The sequence below is a fragment of the Echinops telfairi genome, unplaced genomic scaffold (assembly GCF_000313985.2).
Source record: "Echinops telfairi isolate 266 unplaced genomic scaffold, ASM31398v2 ScPeMD7_9;HRSCAF=40, whole genome shotgun sequence".
Taxonomy (NCBI): Eukaryota; Metazoa; Chordata; class Mammalia; order Afrosoricida; family Tenrecidae; genus Echinops; species Echinops telfairi.
In genome coordinates, this window is record NW_022103906.1 from 27,536,729 (window position 1) to 27,558,753 (window position 22,025).

At 43.0% G+C, this 22,025-nt stretch overlaps 1 protein-coding gene across 1 annotated transcript in view; it reads right to left on the minus strand.

The window, feature by feature from the left end:
• The window catches only part of PSD3 (pleckstrin and Sec7 domain containing 3), a 331,314-nt gene that overhangs the window by 56,907 nt on the left and 252,382 nt on the right, over window positions 1-22,025 (minus strand). Inside the window, exons 10-11 of the mRNA XM_045286849.1 lie at window positions 21,812-22,005; window positions 1,058-1,128 (exon numbers count right to left, since the gene is read on the minus strand). Of these exons, the coding sequence (XP_045142784.1) occupies window positions 1,058-1,128; window positions 21,812-22,005 (265 nt within the window). The remainder of the gene's footprint in view (window positions 1-1,057; window positions 1,129-21,811; window positions 22,006-22,025) is intronic.

Sequence of the window (22,025 nt, forward strand, 5' to 3'; positions counted from 1 at the left end):
AAAGAGAATGTGTCTAAAAAGGAGGAAAAGGTTAAACTGCAAGGAGTAGGTTTAAAAGAATACACTGCAAGCATTTAAAAACAAACGCTTTCCTGAATCTTATGAGGCAAGAAAAAGGGGGAGTGGGGGAGCTTAGCACTTTGAATTCCATGAGACAGGGCTTATGATAATAAGTGAATAGGGCAAGATGCCCAAACTATCAGAGTATGATTCCGACTTTATTAGAAAATCATTTCCTATTAGTCATGACTGAGGGCAGTGCTGGGACGAGCAGCCCGACGGCTGCGTCTTTCCTTCACCAACCTCCGAACTCGCTGCGTGGAGTCATTGCTGACTCACAGTGGCCCCGTGGCTTCCACGACTGCAACTGTTTACAGCATGTCTTCCTACCTTGAAGCTGCTGCTGCTGCTGCTGCTGGTTTCGAAATGCTGACCAGATGGATTGCAGCTCAACTCGCAACCACTACACCATTAACCCTTCATGTCCAGCATTCTAGTCAGCACCCTGAGGGTGGCGCTCCAGGGACCACCCTGCAACAGGTCAAAACCCATGCACTGTATTCTAAACCAATTTCCAAGCTCCAGGATTGAAAGGAAGGATCCCGACGAGGAATGGCCTGGCATGGATTTGGACGCTTTTAGGTACAAACACATCAGAACTCGGGTGAAAATGCATGAAAATCCAGTTTCAGGCAGGAGCTAAGTGAAGACAAATAATAAATGAAGGATATAACTCGGTGTCTACAGTGTACCGGATCCACTGCAAACAGGGACCACCACAGGGCTGTATCTGTCCAGAGCACAAGAAGTCTACCTTAGCAGTTTATGCCCAATAATAAGTATGGGTGTAAGCAGAGCACAACCCAGCCATTTCACGGATCACATACATCCAAAGGTAACATTTCTTTTCACCACTACATAAATCAATCCGTAGAATTTAGCGTCCACTAAATAGTTTCACAGGCGTCTGCCGTTGCCTTTGTATATGATGTTTCTCTGAGAACTTTGTTGAACTGTGTTTCACTGAGACTCGTGAGTTTTATTTTTATTATTTTACCTTTTGCAAGTACAGAACTGTCCCCTTCAGCACAGCATAAAAGGTTTTCCACCCTCGCTTTCCTCTGGGAGCTAGAAAGGGGGGAAAAAAGGACAATTTTATTTGAGAGCAATTAGTGTTTCAGAGAGACTCAAGGACCCGCCTGTGACTGCGCCAACAGAGGTGGCAGATTCGGCACAGAGCTCCCACCAACAGCTCATCCGTCGGTGGAGTCTTACTCTTTGTACATGACAGTATCTTCCAGGTGTTGTCTCACTTAACCCTCCCAGTAATTCTGATAGATACATATATATATATACATATACATGCAAGCATAGCGCAGTCTTCTACTCATGGCACCAAACTGGTGAGAGGAGAAGCTGGGTCTTGCTCCTCTAGCAGACATGACTTCACTATGCATCAATGCAGAGAAGCGTAAAAGGCTCTCTAGAAAGGAGAATACGTTTCAAAGTATAAAAGGATTTCCCTGTAATAGATGACCAGACCACTCTTAGCATTTCTCTCACAACCCCCACAACCAGATTATACTTGTAATGATCACGTCCCTAAAAACCATGCACACCTTGGCTGGGGATCTTGCTGCCTGCACCAGCATGCTGTCTTGCCTTTTGGTGTGAACGATTCACTAGGCTGTGAATCAGCTGAGGCCACTAACCTCTCTCTCTCATCAGTCTACTTCATAGAGCCTAGCACAGAGCAGGCAGATCTTAGACACGCTTGCAATACCTCTCCCTATGAATGAACTCCTCCAGAAGCCCTTTTATTGGTTCTTGAGTAGAGAGGATGTCTCTATTGATTTATATAAGCGCATACAGACTGCCCTCCACAGATTAAGAAAAACAGATAGTTGCTGGGCTCTGAATGAGTCTTTAAGTTGAATTTGTGGGGAAGCCTCAACAGGGTCTGCCAACTAAAAGGTTGGTGGTTCAAAACCACCAGCTGCTCCTGCCTGGGGAGAAAGAGGAGAGTATCTGCTGTATGAAGATTCACAGCCTTGGAAACTCTATATAAGGTTGCCGTGAGTCGGAATCGATGCCACAGCAGTTTGGTCAATGCAAGAGGTTACCGCCCTTTCAGTGACTGGAGAGCAGCAAGGTTGCAGTTGATGGGGGCTGAGAAGGGTGCTGTGAGTACGGGTTGAGTCAAATTTAGGCCGGATTCAGAAGTGGACGCAAAACAAGCGATGTCACTGCTGACAGATGGAGCTTGGCTCAAAACAGAGAATACCAGGAAAGGATGGATTCAATCATTTCACAGTGAGAATACATGTAGTTTTTCTGAACTACATATCAATACAACTCCCAGATCAATAGGGAGAACTCTATCTTTTTAAATCCCATTTAAAAAAAAAATTGCTTGTCTTTCAAGTTGGGCACCTGATCCAATTATTCTACATTTTCAAACCATTCTGTAAATCTTTTTTGATAGACAAAATAAATTCCTATCCACCTGAGGGAACATAGGTCTTCCTATCAACACCACACCGAGGTCAAAACCAACCAACCAAACAAAAAACAAGATTCAAATCATCTGATCTGCAGGTTTTCAGACAAAAAAACCCCTCTGTCTGTGTTGTCTGCTAGCTAACCTTTAAACGTGTGCACTTGCTAACAAATGATGAAGAGCATATATTATAATCCCCCAATGAAGAATAAAAATAGATTTAACACAGCCATATATAAAATTTATGTAAGCACTCAATAGATGGTAAGTGACAACACTCCCAAAGCAGGAAAGGACACCCAGACTGACCAGAGCAGCATGGCACAGGGGCCGATGGACCATACAGAAAAGAAGACCAGCCACCAGATCGTATCTTGTCTTACAACCACCTTCTCATCCATCAGCCCCAAACTTGGTCATTCACGAATATTCATCGCCACCACCCTCACTACCCCAGGATTTCACCTACTGCACTTTCCAATGTGGATAAGCCACTTAATTTAAGCAAAGCCCTCACTTTCTTGAAGCTATTTTAAATGACACTTTGAGATCGCTTCCATTTGAGGAATTACCAATTGATACATTTCTAGATTTAGAAGTTCCCATTACTGGTGGATTCATGTAGACCAGTGGTTCTCAACCTTCCTAATGAAGTGACCCTTTAATATAGTTCCTCATGTTGTGGTGACCCCCCAACCACAAAATTATTTTTGTTGCTACTTCATAACTGTAATTTTGCTACTGTTATGAATCGGGCAACCTCGGTGAAAGGGTTGTTTGACCCCCAGGTTGAGAACTGCTGATGTAGATACTGACACCTTTATTATTATTGTTTTCTAAATTGATCTGCCTGAAATGTGGACTTAGAAGCACCCTTTCTCCCTGAGTGAATGAGAGTGTCAACTGTCACGACACTTTGAAAGTTACTTTTGTAACTTCCACAGAAGCGTAAAATGCAATCCTGCCTTGGTGTCTGTTACAATTTAGTTGTTCAATACTTAACGGAAACAACCTGCAACCTAAACTAGTGCACCACAACAGTGGGCTGGCTCTACGCGTTCTACCATGTGTTAGCCCATTTAATCCGCACATTAGTCCAGCAGCAAGGTACTATTACTATTATCTCCACTGTTCGGGTGGGACAGTGGGGGTGCACCCAGTGGCGTTCCGGAGGAGTGGGGGCACTGGGACCTGAGTGGCAAGGGGGCTTTCCAGAAGCAAGTTTCTCTCTCGCTTGCTCTCTGCCTGCCACCGGGGGTGTGGAGCCCTGAGCGAGCTCAGCGTGGACCACAGAGGGTAAATACCAACAAATGAAGTACAGGATGACCCCTCAGAATGAGGGCTGCAGACTGAGCTCAAACTGGCACCATGGCCCACCTGCTGCTAGGTGCTTGAGAGCGAGAAAACAGCTGTAACTGGAGTTACATACTGAAGACGATCTGGAAGAATGATTGAACAGATTATTGATTAGAAAATCAATGTATCCATTGCAAAGGTTTTAGTTACAATACCCAGCACCATTGTTTCGTTTCTAGGCTTTGTAAATCTCTATGGGAGTAGGCAGCTTCCCCTTGCTCCCCTGGTTAGCAGTACATCACTTACCATAAGAAAATGATAGATCTAGTGTAACAAGTGTGGGCTTAGAGTACTGGCATTTACTGTAAGAATATTTACAGAACTTAATAACAAGATATTTTATGTGTTCAACCATGCTTTCATGGCAGCTTTTAGTATGCATATGCATACTGAAGATCGAAAGATAATCAGTAGCTTTCACTTACAAAAATAATCCAATCACCTGTAAAGAATGTTGAAAGTACCAGGGACGACTACTAAGAGGGCAGACCAATTTCTCTTGGAAGAAGTATGGCCAGAGTACTTTATAGAGGTAAAGAACTTTGTCTGACACACTTTGAACATTTTGTCAAGAAAGTCCAGTCCCTGGAGAAGGACAGCATACTTGGTCAAGCGGAGGAAAAGCATAAAAGAGGAAAGGGCTCAATGAGAGGGAATGACACACGGCTGCAATAATGGGCTCAGACGCAGGGTGGCGCAGGGCAGCGCAGTGCTTCATTGCACATGGGGTCGCTATGGGGTCAGAACGGACCGCCGGCAGCGAACAACAGCTGCTACTTTTCCCTTCTAGCAGGGCTTCACACTGGTTCAGATGAGTCCAGGAGTGGCCAACACAACAAAAACCGAACCCGACTGATTTTTAAAAAGCGAGTGCACTGAAAAGAGCGCTGGAATGGGAAAAGTTATGGGCTGAGTTCTGAAGCTCTGGAAGAGGCAACTGATGCAGGAGACTGGATGATGGCCCCGACTGTGGAGAGTGACACACATCGAAAGGGGCACAAGCCAGGCACTACTTACTGTTTACAGCTCTGCCTGCATGAGGTGACGGAGAATATCATGTCTTGACTGGTTCCTTTAGTGAAGGATTTTTAGGTGCAAATTATTTTCTATTCTTCTTGTATGGGTCAGGGTAGAACTGTTAACTTTGGGGTTTGATCACCTGGCCTTTCTCCCAAAGTGCCTCGGAGCAGAAGAGTCTCCAACCCTCCTGTTAGCGGTGAATACGTAAACTGTGTGCTCCACTCAGGTACTACAAGGTTAGACTTGGACTCCTGATTTATTCTTGGCCTCCCAGGATTTCCTTTGATTTTTTCCCTGCTCAATCATTCACCTAAAACCGTGGTTTCTTACTCTACCTAGTGCCGTGACCCTTTAATACAGTTCTTCATGTTGTGGTGATCCCCCAACCATAAAATTATTTTCATTGCTACTTCATAACTGTAATTTTGCTTCTGTTACAAATTGGGCAGCCCCTTTGAAAGGGCCATTTGACCCCCAAAGGGGTCTTGACCCACAGTTTAAGAACAGCTGACTTAAAAGGTATTTTAAAATATTTTGTTTATCATTTTCAGATGTTTTATAATAGGAGCGTTTCAGAACCTGTAGGCTAACATACTATCAAAAATAAATTCTCTCTCTCTCAATATTTTTTCCCCAAGCTTTATAATCTAGGAAGAATTCATTTTGAGCAGGAAGCAGGTAATCCTGGGGTGGGGACATGGGGAAAGGAAGTGGGAAAGAGCAACTAAAAAGAAAGCAATCAGGAGAGCCCAGAGGAGAGAAAAACAGTTCAGTGTAAGGACAGAGGTGAACAATAAAGAAGCAGAAGAGACACGCGGACACAACTATTGGTTTTATGCCAACTGGAACAAAGGAAAAGAAAGGAAAGAAATGAGTCCCCAAGAAGAATGGTCTATGTGAACCATAGCTTTTTCTAGCCTGAGACCAGGGGAACCAGATGGTGCCCGGCTACCACTACTAACCTTCTGACCAGAGACACAGTGTAAGGTCCTGGTGAGGATCAGAGAAAAATGCCTAATGAAACTCAACTTCATAAGAAAGAAACCAAAGTCTCAAGGGAAAAATTAGACCATAGAACTGACACCAGAAGAACTAGATGGTGTCTGGCTCTCACCAGGGACACAACAGAAAATCTTGGTTAGAATGGGAGGAAGCAACAAAACTCAACTCAACTTCAGAAGACTAGACCAGGTTTAGGATGGTGTTGATAGAGAATAAGGAACCCCAAAGGTCTATCACCCTAAGATACTCTTGTCCTTGGAATGGAAGCCACTCCTGAAGGTCACCTTTCAGACAAATAGTAGGTTAGCTTATAAAATAAATCACAAAACCCATGAGAAATAGGTTTCAACTACACATGACCAAAGAGTTATCATCTACACAAAAGCAATGATGAGAAGGTAAGCAGGGGTGGGGACACTGTGTGGATGAACAGCGGACAGGTCGGGGAGAAAGGGGAAGAATGCTGTCACACAACAAGTGTGGCAGCCAACATCAGGGAACACTAAGAATCTAAGTTACTTGATAAATATTTACCTAAACTCAATTAAAATACCTTCGAAAGAGAAGGCATGGGGAAAATCCATCACATTAACTGAGCACCTATCCTGCAAGTCCCCTGGGTATTAGGTTAGCAGGACATGTTCTTTTTGATCTCCACAGCTCTTTCGAGCAAGCTTACTTCTGCGTCTTATGTCATACTGACATCTCGGTTATTAATCACATCTGCACTTCAGGGAGGTAGACTGTTGATGAGCTGCACATTGAAGGATTTCAAAATTACCGAACAGGGAAATTCAGGTGACAGAAAGTATATAGATAAGAGAGAGAGATTTATTGGGGTGATAGTCCTTTGCAATGGTCATGGGAGGTAATGACAGAAAGAGGAAGGGAGATGGGGTGGGTGGGGAGCCAGGACCTTCAAAGCTTCCCTGCCTGCAGCTACAGAGCTCAGTCCTCTCAGATGTTACTCACCCTACCTTTCTGGAGAGCACGGCTCTAATAGGAACAGCCATTTGTACTAACAGTAACTCACGCTGACCTACGGTGTTTCAAGTGTTTGTTTTTTTGTCAAGTTCTGTTCCAACAATTGGCTGGTATAAGAAAGGCCTCAACTCTGAGAGGAAAGTATTATTAAAACTGCTTCAAAGATGGGCTGATATTTGAACTATTGCAAAATCTTCATTATAACCCAAGTATAATGTTGCTATTGTCTTTATTATTATTATTTAATCATTTTATTGGGGGCTCTTACAGCTCTTATAACAATCCATATATCCATTGTGTCAAGCACATTTAGACATATGTTGCCGTTAACATTTCCAAAATATTTTCTTTCTACTTGAGCCCTTGGGATCAGCTATTTTTCCTCCTTTCTCCACCCTCATGAACCTTTGATAAATTAAAAAATATTATTATTTTCATACACTATCCACGGTCTCCCTTCACCTATGTTTCTATAGCTCATCACCCTGGGGGGTTGGGGGCGTGGAGTGGACATTATACATCGATCATTGCAGTTACTGCGTCTTTCTTAGGTATCTCAGGAAAGTCATTTGAAAATGTTATAATGCAGGAGATGCATACAGTATTCTGGCTTCAACTATAGTTCCCACTGACCGATAGTTAAATGCATTTCTGGGAATAAAAAAACAGGTCACCCATCACCTTCCAGAAGGGTCACAGGAAGAGATGAGCCAGTCAGGGTATAGTATAGCACCAATGAAACATACAACTTCCCTCTAGCTCTTTAATGCTTCCTCCCTCCCACTATCATGACCTCAGTTCTACCTTACAAATCTGACTTGACCAGAACATGTACACTGCTACAGATTAGAGCCCACAACACAGAGAATCCAGGACAGATAAACCCCTCAGGACCAATAATGAGAATGGAGATACCAGGAGGGTAAGGGGAAGTTGGGGGGAGAAAGGGGAAATCGATCACAAGGATCAACATATAACCCCCTAACAGGGGGATAAACAACAGAAAAGTGGGTGAAGGTAGATAGCAGATAATGTAAGATATGAAAATAATAATTTATAATTTATCAAGGGTTCATGAAGGATGGATGGTGGGGGAAGGAGGGAAAAAAGGAAAAGCTGATATCAAGGGCTCATGTAGAAAGAAAATGCTTTGAAAATGATGGTGGCAACACATGTACAAATGTGCTTGACACAATGGATGAATATATGGATTGCGATGAGAGCTGTACGAGACCCCAATAAAAGTATTTAATAATAATAATAATAAAACCAAAACAGGTCACCTTCTTTTACAATGGGGAAAGGATGAACTATTCCTAAGCAAGAAGCTGGCCAGTAATAAGTAGTGAAGCGTTTAGTGCGGAAAAGTGGGTTGTTTCCTTTTCAGCCCACCACAAAATAGATGCTTTGTGCAAACCTTTAAATTTGCATTCTAGACACTCCAACTTCATTGTTTCTCAACGGAAGAGTTGACTATGCTTGAGACCGCAGAGTTCTCTTTTTCCTGTTTCAAAGAACACGCGGTGAGTTCTCTGTATAGTCAATTGCCCACGTTGACGACCCCTCACCCGGGGATCTCTGATGATCTTCTTGCTCCAAGCGTAATATCCGAAAGATACAGGGCTCGAAAGACACCGGGTGCACACATGGCTTGTTTTGTTGTTTTTAACCTTTCTTTCCTACTTGCTGGTTTGAAAAATTCTTGTCCTACCCCACACAGCAAAAGAGTATCAGCAGAGGGAGGTCTCCAAGGTAAATGACTTCTTGAGTCATGGCTGAAGGCAGCCTGTCTAGGCTCTGCCAGGCCAAGAATCTGAGAAAAACATGGAACCCACCTCCGCTTTATTAATGGAGGATGATATTCAAAACACAACACAGTCCCAAGAGGGCATTCTAGAATGAACCCAACACCTGGATGAACTTGGAAACAAAGAAGTGCCCCGCCAAAGTTACTCGACACTGGACACTGGGATCAGTAGTAAGTGAGGGGCAGTGAAAGAGAGGAAGACCCACGACAAGATGTGTTGACACAGTGGCTGCAGCAACGGACGGGCTCCATGACAACATGATGCCGGATGGGGCAGTCTTTCATTTTGTTGTACAACTGGTTGCTATGAGCCAGAACTTACTTGACAGCACATAACACTAAGTACAAGTAGGGTGCCTCAATACTAGGTTTGTAAAAGGGATGCAACATTTTAAAAGTAGATTTATTGCCCAATAACAGAACCATGGGGGAAATTCCTAAAAGCATCTCTCTCGCAATGTGAAAAGATATTCTACCTTGGCACAAAACAATCCCTTACATTCTACATTACTCAGGCAGTTGGCAGTTGTATATTCAATGCAGGCAAGGGATACTTGTTTCTGCTATTGGCTTGGAATTATTTATAGATAATTATAGATATTAATTATTCATAGATGAGAGACCCACAGATTATTAAATATACTTATGGAAAGACAGTGCAAATGCATTTATCTCTAGCTCCCTTTCACAAACTATCCTTAGGTTTATCCCTGTAAGAAGTACTATAAAAGTTCATTAACATCGCAGCTTAAATGCTTTTACAGCAACACAGCGGCAAATGAGGCCAGGCTGTGCATAACAGACATTACTGTTGGTTGATGAGTCACACGATATTAAGCAACTGATGGTATCAATAATCTTCAGGTTTAGATCAGGTGGTAGAATTAAAATTTGTCTGCCAGAGCCTGGAAGGTCCACTGAAACCTGCCCATGTACATGGCTGCCCCTGCTGGTCACTGAAGAACCTATGAACTAGCTTTCAACACCGCAAAAACATGCAAGCCACCATAGTATGACAAAGTGACAGACTAAGACAGACCAGGAAGAACAAACTGCAAAACCTTATGAATAGCATTGTCTGAGATGGTGCCAAAGCTGAGCACCTCAGAAGGGAAGGCAGTCAAAATATGACCACGGAAGCCATCAAGTCCAATACAGTCACCTGCAATCAAGGACACAGGCAAAGCTTTGGGATCCTCCCCTTGTTGTTGAGGCACAATTCAAAATGAGAAACAACGTTCCAAGCATCTGTTAATAATCAGAATGCGGAATATACAAAGAACCAACCAAGCTCCTGCTACTGAGTTGATTCTGGCTCATAGTGATCCCAGAGGGCAGGGTGGAACTGCCGGTGGGTTTCTCAGACTGTAACTCTTGATGACGTGAAAAGCCGCCTTTCTTCCTTGGACCGGCTGACCATCTTTGCACTGCTGACCTTGTGGATAGCAGCCCAGCATGTAACCACAAAGTTACCAGGGCTCCACACAAAATCTAAAATTTTTGTTTAAAAATTGGAATTTTTCAAAAATGAAACGGAATACTTGAAGGTAGAGATCCTATGTACCAGTGAGTTGAAATGGTCCCGTAGTGGCCACTTTGAATTGGACAATCATATAATTTACTGTCAGCAAGTACAGACTGAAGGGAAACAGCGTCATCATCATTTGTAATAAGAGCTGGTCCAATGTACAACATATCAGACATCAGATAATATCCATATATCCATAAGGAAGATCAGCTAATATAATTATTATTCAACACCAAGCACTAATGGTAAAGATAAAGAAATTGAGGTTGTTTACAGATCTCTGCTGTCTGAAACTGATCAACATGCAACCAAGAGGCATTGATAATGGTGATTGGAATGTAAACATTGGAAAGAGTAAGATCGACCAGTAGTTGGAAAACATGATCTTGGTTATAGAAATGAAGTTGGAGGTCACATTGCAGAATTTTGCAAGACCGATAATGCCTCATTCATTGCAAGTACTTTTCTCAACAACATAAACAGGGCTGTAGAACTGGGCCTCATCTGATGGCATGTACAGATCAAATTGACGAAAGTTGTGAAAAGAGACAGGTGAGAAACTGAGTATCATTAGTTAAAACAAGGCAGGGCTGACAGGCAGGCAGACCATTAATTGCTCAAATGCAAATTCAAGTTGAAGCTAAAGAACATGAAAACAAGTCCACCAGAGCCAAATACAAGCTTCGGTGTATTTCTCCTGTATTTACAGACCCTATCAAGAGTCGCTGTGAAGCACTGGACACTAATGACAAGAACAGACAAGTTGTCTCGATGACATCAGGATCTCATCCATGAAGAAAGCAAAAGGTCGTTAAAGAGAAACAAATGGTCAAAATGGATGTCAGCAGAGACTCTGAAACTTGCTCTTGAACATGCAGAAGTTAAAGCAAATGGAAGACATTATCAAGGACAGAACTCAACAGAAGGGCTGTTCAAAAAGACTAAATTACAGTCTAGAGTGAAGTGTACAAAGATCTTGATTTAGAAAATCAAGAGGCATTTCATGGCATTTCTCAAGTTGTAAGAACGGAAGAAAAAGTTCAAGCCTGGAGTTGCAATATTGAAGGGCGAAATATAAAAAACAATGCAGGAAGCAATCAAAAGAAAATGAAAGAAATACAGAGAATAACTGTACCAAAAGAATTATTCAACCATGTCAGGAGGTCATATGATCCCCAATGGCCTTGAAGCTAGAAGTCAAAGCTGCATGAAAGCATTAGCCAACAGCAAGGTTCCAGGAATTGACAGAATGCTGTTCCAACAAACGTGCACAACACTGAAAGGGTCCACCCACCCGGGCCAGTAAATTTGGTAGACAGCTACCTGGACAGCTGGCTGCTAGAGGTACAGATATGTGCCCAATCCAGTGAAAAGTGATCCAGTGCAGTATGCAAATAATTCATCACTAATATAATACACAAGGAAAAACGGAATTAAAAAATACTTGCAGCAGTAACCAGAGGAATGAAAGAAGTTCAAATCAAATTCACCAGAGGACACAGAATATGGGCTATCATCGCTAACACCAGGAGGATTGTAGTTGAACGCAGAAAATGTCAGAAAGGCATTTACTTATGTTTTATTGACTATACAAAGGCATTTGACTGTGTGGATTGTAACAAACTTTGGATAACATTGCAAGAAATGGAAACTCTATGACTGCCGTTCACTTCTTTTGACTAATGTGACTCATGCTGCCTCTGTATCTGTGCTCAGCGGCTTCACAAGGCTTTGACCACCTGGAAGCAGACTTATCTTCCAAGGCTCTTTTGCAGCAGGTTTGAGGCAGCAGCCAGTCGTTGAGCCCTTACCTGTTTGTGCCGCCCAGGGGCTGCAAAGGGACTGGGGTGATATTACTAAAACAGAATAGAACAAGATACAAAAGTAAATTGGAAGAACAACTTATCCAGGGTGTCCCCTGGAGGGTTCCGGTTCACGCTGAACATGGCTTCTATTTCCTTTCCACATGCTCAACATCAAAGTGTGATTGGACTAGTAAAAAGAAAACCCTTAGACTGGGAGACAGTAAACTTGAACATAATTCATGCCTTGTTACCCTGGGTTCCTGTGATTTAGGACAAGTCACCTAACTGCCCAGAACCAATCCTATAACCTGTATAGCTTCTTGAAAATTTGAAATTATAGATGTATCCCAACCCTGTGTTTGTGACCCCGCCTTTGACAGTGACCTATCAGTGAATACCAGAGTGTTCTCAGCTTCACTTCTTTCTGTGGTATGAGCAGCGGCTCTGGTTCAGTGGAATCTGCTAGTCTCCTGGGCCTGGCACACACGGGCAGATCTCTCACTTTGTCTTGACTTAAAAAAAAAAATCTGTGCATTAAATGTAGGTCTGGGTCTTTTCAGGTGACTTGTTAGTGCAGTGCTTAAAGCACGTGGCTGCTAGCCAAAAGGTCAGTAGCCGGAACCTGCCAGTCTCTCAGCGGGAGACAGATGCGGCCCTCTGCTTCCATGCAGACAGACAGCAGCCGTGGAAACCCTTCGGGCAGCTCTTTTCTGTCCTCAGGTGTTGCTTGCAGTCAGGGTTGGTGCAAAGACAATGTGTTTTGTCTTTTTTTTTTTAAGTTGGGGGTCTTTTCCCTCTACAGACATGAGCCTACCGCTTGTCTGTCAAACTGTCGTACTGTGGTGGCTTGTGTGTTGCTGTGATGCTGGAAATTGTCATTGGTATTTCAAACGTGGTGCTGGCAAAGGATGTTGGAAGTCCCATGGTCTGCCAAAAGGACAACCGGATCTGTCTTGGAAGAAGTGCAGCCAGAGGGCTCCTAGGAGGGAAGGGTGGCAAGACTTCATCTTACACACTTTGGATATCAGGGAGACCAGTCCCTGGAGAAGTCATATGCTTGGTCAATTGTAGGGGCAATGAAAAAGAGGAAGCCACTCAAGGAGATGGATTGCCAGTGTGGCTGCAACAACGGGCTCAAGTACAGGAACAACTGTGTGGATGGCACAGGACCCGGCAGCATTTCCTTCTCTTGTACATGGGTCACCACGAGTCAGAACCTACTTAATGGCACCTAACAACAACAACAACAACAGACAGGAGTTAAACTATGAATATCTGCTCTAGTGGCTTCAAAATATAAACACCAACGCATAATTCCCGTGACAATATATCTGACTGAAGGAGGATGCTAGAGAAGTCACTGTTTTTTAATAACCAACTTAAAATGCTGGGCAAAGCAAAAGGTCTCTGAAGTTCAACTACTTCACGTCTGTAAAAGATAAGACCCCACTGAAGGACAAGCAAACCAAGCACCATAGCCCACGGAGAACTCCCTGTTTAGGAGGCACATTGGATTCTGATGGTGTTTTCATGATCGCGGAAAGCTCCGAGAGCAAAATTCGGTACATACATACAGACACATACAAAGGCTAAATGGTCTCCTGCTGCCTGAGCAGTACTATTTCACTTCGGAATCAGACCCGCAGCTTATTGACAGGAAGAGTGGGTTCTGCCCCTTCACAAACACCTTCTTAGGACCCAGGCCTACTCAGCCAAAGACCTCGCTGAGCACACAGTTCTACAAGCAGTCATTCACATAAGCCATTGTGATTCTGACACAGCCTGAGGCCCACTGGCACCTTTAAAATGCCCCTGGGCAAGAGCTGCTGCAGGTTAATACAAATGATTCAGAGTGGCATGGCTCCTCTGAAAATAAAGAAGTGCTCCTAAAACAACAGAAAACTTGGCCATCAAGCAACGTAACTACCCGCCCCCCTGATTTACTAGTTAAGAGCAAGCAAGGACTACAAACACCACTGAGGGGATTTTTTAAAAGAAAGAAAAAAAAAAACACCCCACAATCTTAGCATAAGATTGCTTTTGTATTGGGGAGCATGCGTTAACAAATGTTCACTATAGGTTTTATACTTGTCATTAACTTTCAAACATTTCCTCTATGATGCTAGACTGCATTAGATCTCATTAATGATTTGAAAATTCCATTGCCTTAATGTCAGCACCATCTTCTATTTAACATAAAATATTGATTCCTTTCTAAAATTAATATGTATCCAGTAGCAATAAAAAAATAAAAATAAAATCACTCTCACACACACAAATATAAAATCAGCCATCTAACCCCCAGAAACAACCTCTTTCAACACTCTAACATTCTAATCATTTTGCTGTGTAATAACAAATATTAGGATGTTATATTTGCTTCTTCTCTTTAGTAGTGATTTAATCACCAGTTTAAGCAGAATACTTTTCAACTTTATAAAGTGACAGCTAAGCATGACACGGTATTGCCCTACTAGATCTCATTTACAGGGCCCTTTGTAGGCCATTGCCCTGTGATGGCGAGGAGGATGACATGCAGCCATTAAAATAATGTCTCGGGATTTTTCTTGGTGTCAACTCACAAGCCAAGTCAAACCAAACCCATTGCCATCAAGTCGAATCAGACTCACAGTGACCCTATAGGGTAGAAGTGCCCCCTCTGGAATTCCAAGACTCAACCCATTACAGGAGTGAAAAAACTTGTCTTTCTCTCTCTGAGGGGCTGCTTGTAACAAACTATGCTACCAGGGTTCCTAGCTCCCTGGCAGCCGAGTGAGCTGATGAGCATCTCCCAGGCATTGGGCTCACTTGACGGTGCTCACACTAAGGCTCCGACCTTAACTGCTCCCTCCAGTGGGATGCTGGTATCCACAGTCTCTGTGTCAGAAGATTTTAAAGACTCCATTTGACAATGCAGCTCTCGGCTTAAAAGATCCCAACTCAGCTCTCTCTCCTCCTGTCCTTCCTCCCCCTCCCCCCACCCATGAGGGAGTAAGAATCCATTTATTTTTAAACCACTCAATGGCCGATCTGATTTCAAATCGTAAATTCTTAAGCCTGAACTATGCAGTGATAAAGGAGTGCCGGGGCAGCGGCTAAGCATCTGTCTGCTGAGCTAAATGGTGGTGCTTCAACCCACCCAGCAGCCGCACAGGAGAAACACTTGACAGTGGGCTTCTATCAAGAAAACTCTCTGAACCCAAACCAAACCCACTGATGGCCACTCCACAGGCAGGGCAGAACGGCCCCTGTGGGTTTTCCAGATGTAACTCTTTGCGGGAGTAGAAAGCCCCATCTTTTTCTCACAGAGTGGGTTGTGGTTTTGAACTGGTGACCTTGCAGTTAGGGACCCCACTGTAACCACTACAAAGAAAAACCCTTTGTGGCCATTCTGTTCTGTCACTACTGTGTTTCCCCGAAAGAAAGACATCCCCGAAAATAAGACCTACTTACAGTTTTGCCTCTTGCTGAAATATAAGGCACCCCCCGAAAATAAGACCTGCCCGAAAATAAGGCCCCCCGAAGCTACCATAACTCTGGACTCTGAATTGTAGCGGTGGGTGTCGCCGCGCAGCTCACTGTTGGCCGCAGCGCAGCCAGAGCAGACAGGAAGTGTGAAATCTCTTTTAATAAAACAATAAACAACAAATGTGTACCATATTCTTCTTCATGGAAAAATAAGACATCCCCTGAAAATAAGACCTAGCGCATCTTTGGGAGCAAAAACTAATATAAGACACTGTCATCATGTTAGCTGCCTTCTTTATGAACCAGTACTGCATTTTAAGTTCCAGATTTTCATGCTACTTCTAGAGAAGAATGAAATACACTGTATCAGGTCTCATAACCCAAACCAAGAGAAAACCCACTGTTCTAGCCGATTTTGACCAACAGAGGCCCTACAAGGCAGTGGAACGACTCCTTTGGGTATCCAAGACTAGTATTTATGGACACCAACAGTCTCCTCTTTCTCCCACGGAGCAGTCCTGAGGCTTGAACATCTGACCTTGCATTAGCAGCTTAGCCCACAGCATTACCACAGCTCATTACCATGACAGAGGTACACGCCAAAATTATTCTGTAATGTGTAATTAAAAATGTAAATGTGAGTTAGGTCAACAGCATGAATGCTCCCTAAAATTCAGTTACAGTGAACGTGTACATTTCTATTTCAGAAACGAATACGTCAGAGATCCTGAACACAGAATTGGGGCGGAGGTGGGGTGCTGAGGATTGACAGCTGAAATTCTATGGTTCCTAGTCAAAAGTACTGTTTCTGAGGAGAATGGTGGGTGGCCTCTTTTTAGCCAAATTCCCTTCACTGTAAGGAAGGTCTGGTTTTAAAATCACATGAGTCAACTTTAGAATAGAACTTAGTATCTAAAACTTAGTCCTTTCATGTAAATGTACAACATTCTTAAAACAGGTCAAGTTATACCCAAACTACTAGACTGTCACATGGGAAATTACTACTTAAGGGCTCAAGAGGCTCTTTGACCTTGTATTAATAGCGTTATTAGACACATCGCTGCCACAGATCTGAAAAGTGGAAGCGGGTGGGGTGAACCTGAGCCCATTTTTAAAGTAATTGCTCTGCTCTTGCCTCATTAAGAGATTCACCCTCTAATGGGAGGAGACAACTGTCTTGAAAGTGGAGGGGGGTGGGGGAATGCCACTTTTATTATCTCTTAATTACAGTGTTGCAGTTCCCAGGGTTATTCAATAGCAAAAATTCTGCCTGCATTGCCATTATAAACTCTGTGTTCAGTATGTGTGACTCAGTAGAACATGTGTTCTCTCAAATTTGACAAGTGGGACTACATTTTCAGAACTTTCTATGACAGGTGTGTAAGACCTTCACTGTCAGCTTGAGATGCTGCCCACACCTCCCATCCACACTCAAGTGTATTTAAAATGCCTAAAACCGAACTCAGAAACTATGGTTTTCATATCGCTCAAAGCAATTAGTATTTCAGATTGGAAACAAAACTGAGGAGGGGAAAAGTGAATTCTGAATCTAAACTGAATTCCAATAACATGATTCTAAAATTTTTAAAATATTGAAGGGACATGGCCATACAACTGGCCCCTTTGAGGCCCTTTCCCACCTCCTCCGATATCACTCTCCTAAGAGACCACTTTTTAATGTCTGAATTGTTTTCAGTATTTAGAAGTACGATCATATGCCTAAATAATATCTTTCTACCATTGTATCTTATTCTCAAAGGAATCACCTCAAAGGCAGTGAGTTTAATCTTTTTTTTATTTTTTAGTTACCACTATATCTAATGTTCCAGAGTGGTGCAAATGATTTGCTCTGGGCTATAAACTGAAAGGGTGACAGTTTGAACTCACCTGAAGCTTCAAAATCATAGCACTCACTCACTCACACACACAGACACAGACACACACACACACATACACACACCCTTAGCACCATTTATTGAAGTACAGCTGGTGTCCCAAATTGTATGCATTACTTCCTATGTCATACTATAATGCAGGGGTCCTCAAACTTTTTAAACAGGGGGCCAGTTCACTGTCCCTCAGACACATTGCAGGGCCGGCCTATAGTTTTAAAAAAAACTGTGGACAAATTCCTATGCACACTGCACCTATCTTATTTTGAGGTAAAAAAACAAATGGGGCAAAAACACCCGGAGGCCCAGATAAATGTCCTCGGCAGCTGCATGTGGCCTGTGGGGGATGCCTGTTTGAGGACGCCTGCTATAATGCATAATAAATATTGTAGACCGCTACTTTCATGTTCTTCCTTCCGCTTCGCTGTCCTATCCATCGATGTCTTTGTATTGGAAGTATTAGCAAGGCCCGGATTGCACGTCTTCCCTCAGTTTTGGAGAGTTCATCTTACGTGCTACCTTCACGGACTGTGTCCAAAGGGGCTTCAAAAGATGGACAGAAAACGGAATAAGAGAGCGTGGAACTTTCCCACGAACTTTTGGAAGCCTTCTTTCTTCTTCTAGGGACCTAAAAATAGTTACCGTGAAGTTGAAATTGTAGTAATCACTTTCTGTGTCACACTTACACTTAACATGTGAGTTCCCTGCAATGCTTAATTCATAAAGAAACATTCATTACTCAGCTTATGTAAACTGTGGTACTAAAACTAAACACTCACATTTATTGCCAATTTACTACCATTGAAACAGAAACACAGCATACGCATGGCCCGCCTCTTGCATGTTTCCCAGGTCCAGCTCTCAAGTGACCCTAGGGCCAGCCGAGGAACATTGTGAGCGAGGAAGCTGGGGAACTGTGCTCAAAAACATTTAACCTGATTCAGCAAACTCTGCTTTAAAAAGCGCTGTGTGGGCCAACGAAATGCCTGCTCTTCCAAAAACACGTCATGCAGCGATACCAACCAAAGCCACAAGCAGCATAGAACTTACAGGCTTTCTAACCAGGTTTTCTAGCATTTACTGGTTTTTCCCACCAGGCTGTTTGGTTTGTTAATTCGGGTTTTGTTCTTGCCCATTTTCTTTTTCCCCACCCGTTGCTTGGGTTTTTTCGGTTCTTTTGCTTTTTTAAATTGGGGTTGTTGTTGTTAAGGCGGGCCCCCTTCCTTGTTTCCTTCTTTCTTTGGTTCAGGTTTCATTGTTGGTTTTTTAATTGCTTCCGGTTGAACCTTTATTCCGGCCTTCTTTTATTATTGGTTATTTTATCATTTAGAACATTTATAGTTTTAGTAGATTACTTCTAGCCATTGTCTTAATTTCCACAACTATTTAATGTGGGCTTGCTAAAACTCTCCTGGTTTTGTATTTCATGCTACTACACCCATCCACTGATACATTGTTATTCTAGCCTGACGTTATGTTTTAAAGTTTCCCCTCTGTCAGATTTACTGGTCTAGTAACATGCATATTTCTATGAGCGATACAACATGGGTTTCTAATCATGACTTGTCTCTTGGAGGGAGGAATATCTCCAGAAGGCAAAATAATGAAAGAAAGCACACCTCTAAGGTCCTTAAAATGTGCCTTGATATAATTCCGAATGTAATCTGACAAACCTAGTCCTGGAAGTTAATTTTTAAAGTAAAAGATGCCATATCAAGTGGTGCTTTGGAGACATGCTAATCAGGGCTTGGTGAGAAAAGAATCTCTCGGCAGAGCTGCGCTCTCAGTCTCCCTTTACAGTGAACAACTTTCAGTCATACCTGTCATCCGAGCACCTGGCCATGTTGACATGTATGTACAAAGATCACAGTAGAGCTCTAGTTCTACTGAGCATGACCAGACCGACTCAGATTTATCAGGGTGAACAGGACACGTGTGTTCCTCACACAGGATTTAGAATTATATTAAAAGTGATCAAAAGATGTAGTGCATGAGGTAAACCTGCTGCACAAGATCTCTTTAAAGTGTTGAAAAGCAAAGAGGTTACTTTGACCCAGTCTGGGATTTTCAATTGCTTTTTACGCATATGAAAGCTGGGCACTGAATGAACAAAGAAGACCAGAGAAGAATCCGTGCGTCAGAACTATGGTGCTGGCAAAGAAGGTTGAAAGTATCATGGACTGCAAAAAGAACAAGTGAATGATTTGGAAGAAGTACAGCCAGAAGGCTCCTTAGAGCTAATGGGCATGTTGTCCGGAGAGACCTGGCACAGGATCGGGCATTTTCCCTGTCTTACACAGTCGGAACCACCTTGATGGCATGTAATAGCAGTGTCGGTTGAAGGTGTACCCACGCCAGACTGAGGGGGATGGGCATTGAAACACATCGCGGAGGGGGAACCAGCAGCAGACATGAAATCTTGGAGCGGGAGGAGTATATTTCTGGTAATAGAAATGAAATCACATGATGTTCAGCAAAGGCATTTCTGAACTAAATATAGAGCTAAAGGGTGTGCAGGGGTTTGTACTGAAGATAGAAAGATGGATCGCTATTGTTTTGGCAGAACAACCCAGAAATATATCTTATTGTTTCTTTAGGGAAACTTTTCCTTTTTCCACCTCAACTAAGTTGTTTCTGTCAATCACAGTAGTCCCTCCCTGGGGCACACAAATGAGAGGCCTGTCCTGGGATAGGCTGAATCTGAAATTTGAGGGGGAGAATTCTCTCCGGTGGCAACTTTCCACAGAGGGTTAACAGTGCTGGGAAGAAACATGTATCCAGTGGGTACTGATTCTTATTGAAGGATGAAACTGCCATCCAAACAGTGTAGCACCCTACTGATAATCCACCCCTCGCCGTCAGGTACGCTTCCCCCTAAGCTCATTTGCCTCGCTATTACTGTCACCATTAAAGTTCTGACAGAGTACTATGTCAGAAAACTCTGTGCCATCAGGCCGGGGCAGGCGACGCACAGCAAACATGGTGAGGGAACTCGTGAACATGTTGCGAACATTAAGGAATGTGCTCAACAATCACTGTCTCAAAGCCACTTCATTACAATGGTGCTCTGGGTTCTAATCTAATCAAATAGGTTAATACAATTTTTTAAGGTGCCTAGCCACAGAGAAATGGTATTCTCCATCATACTGTGGGCTGCTGGTAGGTGGGTGGGGCCACCTAGACAAATCGTCTGTGCATGTGTATCAGCTGTTATTTATCTTTTGCAAGGATTATCGCAAACATGAGGGAACTTCAAAAAGTTCAGGGAAAAAGGGAATGGAAAGATAATGGAATTGTTTTTCAGGAATTTTTGAAGCCTCATCCGACAGTTAGATTTTATGTCAACTTGTCCCTGTGGGAAAATGTAGGGTGGAGTCCATTCTTTCAATTAGGTCACCGGCTGATGATGCCTTTGGGGCCTTTTTCATAAGAGAGCCAGTGAGAAATCCTCTCTTGCTGCCCTGTCACCCTTCCTGCTTGCTTGGGCTCTGGTGTCTGCCTCCTGGGTAGCTTCCTGTGGGTCACCCACCTGGAAGCTGTTGATGCCCTGCTAGGTCTCGGCAACTGTGGATCCATGTGTTCTGTGCCCACTGCCTCTGAGCTTTCCCTTCACTCTGCTGCTCTGCCTTTCTGCGTCACTGGCCTTTGGCTACATGACTCTGAACAGAGCCCAGGTACCAGACCCATGGACTTGGGCTGGACTGGGCTGGGATGTCGTCTTGGTAGAAAATGACTTCTCGACACCAAGTTCTTTCTTCTACATATGTGAATGTCACTGGTTTGAGTTCTCTAGACAACCCAGCTAACAAAACCCACATGTGGAGTGGAGGCACTCTTTCCAAATGTCACACCATTACCTTCCATGGGCAATCGTGTTTCAGATTTCAGAATAATTAAAATGATTAGATGGGATTCCTTCAATGTCCCAATACTCATAATGCCATGTTCTTCTATCTCTCACCTGCCTATCTTTACACCAAATCATTTCTCTCACATATGCTGTGGCTCTCATGCCACCCCCACTATGCACAATATCTGTTTATTATGCTATTTATTATTCTTTATTTTATACACCAACCACCAGACTGACAGACAGGATCCTGGTCCACCTTACTCGCTGTTTCATTTTTCATTATTAGCAGATAATAGACATTTCATATGATTTTGTAGAAACAATGAATAGAAAGTTGGGAGAAAAAAACAAAGCAAACCAACAACCAACACCAAGTAACCTGTAAGCTGTTTTCCCTTTCTGAGGCTCTGCAGTCTGACTTTAGGAAGTGCAGGTCCCATACAGAATGATCAATTTAGAGCTAAAGACTTTTTCAAGCCTTAGACTACTTCTCTAGTTAAGCATCATTTTTATTCCTCCTTGACTTTGAGACAAATTCACTTTAAATTTGGGGTCTAAAGATAAAATAAAACATAGAGTGAAAAAAAAATCCTTACTCTTCTTTCCATCCATATCAGCATGAATTTTCCGAGCCAAGAACCCACTTTTATACACAGTAGCGTTTGGATCGTGTGGAATGTCCAAGAATGGATTGGTAGTACTCCCAATACGAGTGAGGGTCTTTGGATGTGTTCCATTAGCCTTCTCATCGGTCCCTTCTGAGGGAGATTTTTTTTTCTCTTCATCATCTCTAAAAAAAGGAGAAACCAA